Source organism: Atta cephalotes (assembly GCF_000143395.1).
Source record: "Atta cephalotes unplaced genomic scaffold scaffold00009, whole genome shotgun sequence".
NCBI classification, from domain to species: Eukaryota; Metazoa; Arthropoda; class Insecta; order Hymenoptera; family Formicidae; genus Atta; species Atta cephalotes.
The window spans coordinates 119413-126754 of NW_012130073.1; the positions used below are offsets into that span (position 1 = coordinate 119413).

A 7342-nucleotide genomic window follows, 5' to 3' on the forward strand; every position below is an offset into this window, starting at 1 on the left:
GAGAGAGAGAGAGAAACTATACCTGTCCCACTCTAACTTACTGTCAGTGTACATCAGTTCAGAATTTGGTATGGAAAAAGAACAGGCCTAGTATTACATATCTGCAAAACTTGATTGAAATTAAACTTGAGTAGTGTATAGAAGTTGAACCGAAGCGTGTTGTAAATATGTATAATCATGTTAATTCTATAAATTTATTTGAATAGTGTAAACAATTAGCCCAGGTAGCAATGTGTCTCGTTGCTGGCATGTTGTTTGCTAAATACACATTGCTATCAAAATTGCAGCAACTGCTGTAAGTCCCCAACTTGTTGGGAACTTAAAAATCGTCTTAATGTCTTGCGTAGCAACTTGTCAGCAATTTGTTGACAACTTAAAAATCGTCATTATTAAAATTCATATTATTGCCGTCATGTTGCCGTAATAATATACAGCACCACATAATACTGTCATATTGACATTGATTGAAGGTAACAACATTGATGCATGATGATTATCTTGCACCGTTAAACTATTGACAATACATATACCACCTTGATCAAAAAGTTCCCGGAATTATCACCAGGTGATGCTCTAAGTCAGCTGATTTGAGTTCTGTTTTTTTGATTAAGTTGCCACATCTATCATTAACATATCCATCAAATTTTATCACCATAGCTTGACATTTGTAAAAGTTACGCCGTCTTGAGTACATCTACCTCTGCACGTATTTTCGATTTTTTACAGTTTTAAAAATGGAGTTGAATTTGCAACAACGAGTTTGTATTAAATTTTGTGTTAAAAATGGATTCAATGGTGTGAAAACCTTGGAAACGTTGGGAAACTGATTTTTTTCTGTTCGATCGAATCAAAAAAACCATTACGGGGAACGCGTTTTAACACCCGAAAGGAGATAATGGAAAAATCGAAGACGACTTTGATGGTTATACCGACAATAGAGTTCCAGAAATGTTTCGAGAGTTGGATCAAGCGCTGGCATAAGTGCGTTGCAGTCGATGGGGAGTACTTTGAATATCACTTTTGATGAATAAAACTATATTTTGAATTTTCTGAATGAATTCCGGGAACTTTTTGATCAAAGTAAGTATACATTGTTGTCTGCACGTTGCTACAATATCTGTATATATTCAGATAATATGTATATATTCAGAAATATACAGATCATTGAAGACAATTAATATTACCTATTATGCAAGTTGCTAGCATCATAAGCAATCACAGATTTGTGCGATGTTGCCGAAACGATTTGCTATCTGGGTATTTGCACACATTTCGTATGTTATCAGGAAAACAGGAGATAATTTCTGTTACATACAGTTGCGTCCTATATACTTATGCAAAAAAATTAACATTTTTCAAAGAGAGAAGATGCTTACCCTGGCATATTTTAATGGAAGAAGACGATTACGTTTTAACGTTGACAAACACTTCTAGCTATCTTGTTTTTTTACTCGCCTACAATCAATTTGCTTTACACAATAATCTCTATTATTACAACACTATTAAAAACGCGTTAAAACAAATAATATATGTAGGTTCATAGAAATATTGTACATTTGATATACGCTATTCAATAATGGATTTGTTTTTTTTATTGGTGCATAAAACTACAGTATACAACTTTACTTTTCACTTCCGTTAAATTTTAAACATGTATTTACTTATTTTGGTAATTATGAAGGAGACAGGCTTATACTCACCGACTTTGATGAAATTAGACACATTCGACGCGTTTTTGCACAAAATGAACGAATCTGATAGAAAAAAAGTGTCGCTTTGCTCCGCGAACCGAGATATTACGCAAAGTTCAGATTCAGGTTACATTCAAGAAAAACTGTCATATCGACGATATAGAGGATTACACAAATTCTCAGTTTTACAATCACAAATTCTCTACTTTAAAAATAAATTCTTTGCTTTAAAAACACAAATTATTTTCTATATAAAACTTTCATTTTTACAGTTGATGAGAACTTGTTTTTAAAGCAGAAAATACTTAAGCTAGCTTTATTTACACATTCTTATGTCCTATACTATCGATGTGACAGATTTTTCAAACTCAATAATCATCAACTTTAATACACCTCGGTCCACAGAGCAGAGAGCAGCACTTCTTTTTGCCAGATTCATAGAAAAATTTCGTACAAAAATGCGTCAAATGAGCCTAATTTTACCGAAATCGATGAAAATCAGTAAGCTTGTCTCCATCATTCATAATTACCTTGACCATTAGGTTAAATTTAAGTTAACACACAAGTTAACCAAAAACTGAAAAACTGGGCCATTCTCTCACTTTGCTATTTATCGATTTTTAATTGTTGTTTAATGTACATTATAAATAATATTAATATTTGACTATAATTTTTGCTGAATCAACTAAGTATTAATCAACTATGAAATACCTGATAACGCAAATATTTACCAAATTAATTACGAATAGTACAATGAGGCTAAAGCACTACCTATTACCTATCACATAGCAGATATATCCTGTCAATTACCTATATTCCGTATTAATCTTATCAGATTTTAAGTAAACAGCCAATCCGATCTCAGCGAACGTGATATGACCTTTTATGAAAATGAATATGGATTAAAAGTTGTCTAACCTAACCTAATCTAACCTAACCTAATCTATAGTAATTAGTCACCACCACCACTCCCTTTAGGCCTTGTGCACAATGAAAAAGAAATATTAGGATTACGTTTCAAACTTCCTCTCTGAGGAAAATTTTACTCGAAATATATAGTATATGTAAAGCCAGTTCTACATTAGTTGTAAGCTGATCGCAAGTTTATTGCGATATCCAATCTGAAGCTTGCATTGAAATCAACGCTTCATATTGGCTGTCACAATAACTTGCGATTAATTTGCAACTAATGTAGAAACGGATTAACGTATACAATAGCACATAAGATCTGTTTTTTATAGTTGCACTCTGAATAAGTGTAATAAGTTAAAGTGAAACAAATGGATTTTTTTGTTTTACTTCAACTCATTGCACTGTGTGTACTAGTTCAGAAAGTGCAGTAATAAAAAACAGACCTATAGAGTAAAATCTTTCTCGGAGAAGAAGTTTTGGAACGTAGCCTAGATAATTACAGGAATCGCGCAAACCGTGCCGCTTGCTTCTTTTCTCCTCTATTAAGCCTTGCATTAGTTTTGCATTAGTTGCAAGCCGATTGCAAGTTGCGACAATCAGTCAATATGAAGCATTGATTTCAAAATGCAAGTTTCAGGTGGCTGTTTCTGATTGGCTAATGCAGAACCGGCTTTATAGTGCCTCACCAAAACCTGTAATCGCAAAATGCTTACGGGATATATTCCCAATAAAGAAATATTCGTTCTTAATAAAAAAAACGATTAGTATCAGAAATTTTATTTTAATAGTGCTATACATGTGCCTTATAATGATGAACATAAAATCGTAAAAAAAATAATTAAACGAAGTGTAATTAGAAACCGGATAGGTTTTTTCTTTCTCAGCCAAGTTTGTCAACATGAGTGCTAGTTATGGTGTGTTCGAGAATGCCACATGTTGCCGCGCACTATCGCTCTTTGAAGAAGTAATGTTAATTACACAATAATATCCATCTTTTTGCGATGCTCCTGATGGAAATAGAAAAAAATTGAAATCGCTAAAATAATTAAAATCTATTAAATTAATAAAGATTTCAACGATTTCAACGATTTATTTCCATCAGGACATTCACTTCTTTAGAGAATAGTGCGTGGTAATGTTTTGCGATTAGGCCCGTGTCTTCTACATAAATTTATAAATCTATGATCTTCTCTCAGGTCTCAGATTTCTCTCGGCTCAATTCAGTTCGCACTGTTTACTGTTCGCATGGAGAGCTAGTGGGTGTCGAAAAACCAAATAAGGAATTTATTAAGAAAAAGATTTTATTCGTTACATAAATAAAAGACTAGCCGTGTTACATACATTAGGAAACTTGATGTTAAAAAATAATAGAAATTACAGAATTGTTGTTATACTTTTTAGTAACGATGAGGTAAGGTTAGATTACTATTAAAATATTTTCTCCATTCACATGGTGTTGCAAAAAGTTTTGATAATTGTTTAGATAAACTACCTCACCTCCGATCTCGATGAAATTGGGCTCATTCAACGCGCTTTTGCACAAAATGAAAGAATTTGGCAGAGAAAAAAGTGCGAGACTGTTCTGCGAAGTCAGATATTTAGTTAGACTTAAGTTAAAGTGATGATTATTCAGGTTAGAAAGTCATAAGATCTGTCATAAGGTCTGTTCGCATTGCTTGCATTTTTGGCATTCGACATCTTCACTTTCTCTCTTTTTAAGACAAAATATGCATCTATCTCATTTTAAGTGCAAAAATATTTGGAGATTTCATGCGAACAGACCTACAATCATGCAACGATGCAGCAGTGCAATGTGAGCATGAAAATTGATGAAAAGTCGTGTGCATACGTTGCTCATTTTGCACTGTTTCATTTTGACAGATTTCCTAACCTGAATAGTCATCAACTTTAATAACAATTAATATCTCAGTTTGCAGGGTAGAACGACTCTTTTTGTCAGATTCATTTGTGCAAAAACGAATGAGCCTAATTTTATCAACATTGAATTGAGGAGGCTAAACTCAACAATTATCACTCTCTGTTTTAAAAACAAACTATTTTTTGTATCATTTTTATTTTTACAGTGGAAAATTTATTTTTAAAGTAAAGAATACATACATATAAGATGTTTAGTAAAATTTAAGGAATTATTCCAGATAACAAGATAGAAATAAAACAAGATAAAAATCAAAAATATTAATATTATATATGTGTTTTAACTCTTTAGATATTATATATTATATAAAATTAAAAATTGACAAAATTAGAATTTAGCATTAGAATGTTATATATTTGCATATTTTATATTATAAATATATAAAATTTATTTTCAGGGAGATGCTCGATGTGAAAACTAAAAAGCATAAAGTCTCTAAGAAGACAAAAAGATCATGGAGGAAGTATATTGATATCAAAGATGTAGATACATTTCTTGATAACAATAGATTAGAGGAACGATTGGGTACTCCTTTTTCTGAGCGTATAGATACTCAATTGTTTACTATTGATAAAACTGCTGATGTGACTGAAAATGTAATTTCCAAACGTGCTGCTAGATTAGCATTGAAAAATAAAGAACCAAGATGTTTTGCTTCTTTGAAGTCACATACATGTGTCCCTGATCCAATTTCTAAAAGAAACCGAGTAAGGACTAAAGAAGAACGTATGAATTCTATATTACGTCAACGTGAAGTAGGAAGGAAAGTGAAGGGTATTTTTAAATTAAAAGAGAAGGAAGCATTGAAAAATAGAATACTGGCAAAGATTGCTTCAACAAATCATCCTAAGAGCAAAGAGCTTAAAAAGGATATATGGAATAGCACAAATGTCTTAATTCCAGAAACAGTCACTGAATGGATGTCTTCGAACAGCATTAGGCATACACTGAAGCATTTAGGAATTAAAAAAAGAAAATTACCCTTATTGTGCAAAAAGCCATCTGTTTTACCTGCAGTGGAGATTCCACATCCAGGTACATCTTATAATCCGTCATATAATGATCACCAGGAATTATTGCACAATATTGTGCAAAAAGAATTGGAGCTTATGAAGCAAGATGAACATTTGAACAGAGTCACAACTCAAATGTTTGAAAAAGTAAATTATATTATCATTACTTTTTATATAAATTTATTTTATATTTTTATTATAATATAAAATTTATTTCCTTTTTTATTTACATTCAATATTGATTTCATATTTAATCCCATTTTCAATAAATAATATTTTTACATTATTAATGTAAAATATTAGCCTTGCTAATATTTCTAATTTACATATTTTATATTTTTTGAATGTGAATTTGTAATATCAAATTATTTGCTTCTTCAGATTTCATTACAGAAAAGAGATGAAAATATGATGAAAGAAATGTTAGAAGGTTTGCCAAAGAATCAAACTACATCAAGTTTTAAGTCTATTGAGGAGGATCATGAAGAAGAAAATTCATCTATCACAATAGTAAATAATAAATCTAAAAAAAAATATTAAAAAAAACACTTGTTCAAAAAAGAAAACAACGAGAACAAAAACAAGCAATTAATGAACATGCATTGATGAAACTCGAGAAAAAAAAAATTTCTGATATCTATAAATTAAAGACTCTGCAAAAACAAATAGCGGCCAAGGAGAGAAAACAAGAATCCTTGCGACAAAAGCGAATGAAGAAACGCGAGAGGGAATCTCTTGTGCCAAAAACTCTGAGTAAGATAAAGTTTGAACCTATTGATTCTGATTTCCAGCTTGCAGAAGAATTGACTGGCAATTTGAGAAATTTTAAACCTTCTAACAATTTATTAAAAGAACGGTACAAATCGCTTCAACAGAGAAACATTGTTGCACCAGCCGTTATAAAATTGTAAGTATAAAGCCCAATTGACGATTTACTAAAAAGTTTTTTCGACAATATTGATTTAAATTTCAGGTGTTTTTTATCATTGAATATAAATCCTATGTAAAAATTGGCCTAGCTTTTATTGTATACTTGATACAGGCATTAACTAGTAATTTTCTATTAAATTATCTTTTGGCGATATATGTAAACATATACATGATATGTGTATTTAAATTAATCATTTTGATATTATATTTTGATATATTATTTAATAGAAAATAACTAGTTAGTACACGAAACAAATGCTCGATGTAAACTAAGTTATTAATAAATTTAAAATAATGAGTTCAATGATCGATATGTCAAGAAAAATGTTGGATTGAAAAATGTGGGATTATTACAAAAATGTCTTTTATGGTTTTTAATTTGTTAATTTTGATATTGCGCGCGTGCGCACGTGGATTAATTTACAGTTTTTTCTGCAAATAATTAAATATATTTAACTGAATGTCAATATGAACATCAATATGAACATTAATTATAATCGATATTAAAATATTCTTTTGAGAGTTGAAAATCTGAATAACATTTAACAGTTAATTTTGATCAAATAAAACTTGTCGAATATGTCATATATTGTCGTTATAATACGACAAAATACATAAAATAGCCCTTTTTGCAAATTGAATTGCAATTTTCTTAAAATTGTGACGTGATGGTGCAATTGCTGCATTTTGGAAAAACATATTCCGTATTCAATATATCTAAAAAACTATTTTAAAAAATTATTAGTTTTGTTCCAGTATTAGAAAAAAGTAATTTTTCATCGAACAGTATTATATAGCTAAATGCTCCTAAGCGCAATCATTTATTGACTGTTTGTAAGAACTACAATATCTCAAAACAA

At 30.5% G+C, this 7342-nt stretch overlaps 1 protein-coding gene across 1 annotated transcript; it reads left to right on the forward strand.

The window, feature by feature from the left end:
- Positions 1-4940: 4940 nt before the first annotated feature.
- LOC105627399 (uncharacterized protein CG1785) lies at positions 4941-6463 on the forward strand. Its single transcript, XM_012208680.1, is given in 4 exon segments — positions 4941-5265; positions 5332-5699; positions 5934-6086; positions 6089-6463. Coding segments are annotated over 4 exon segments (1221 nt in total).
- Positions 6464-7342: the final 879 nt, after the last annotated feature.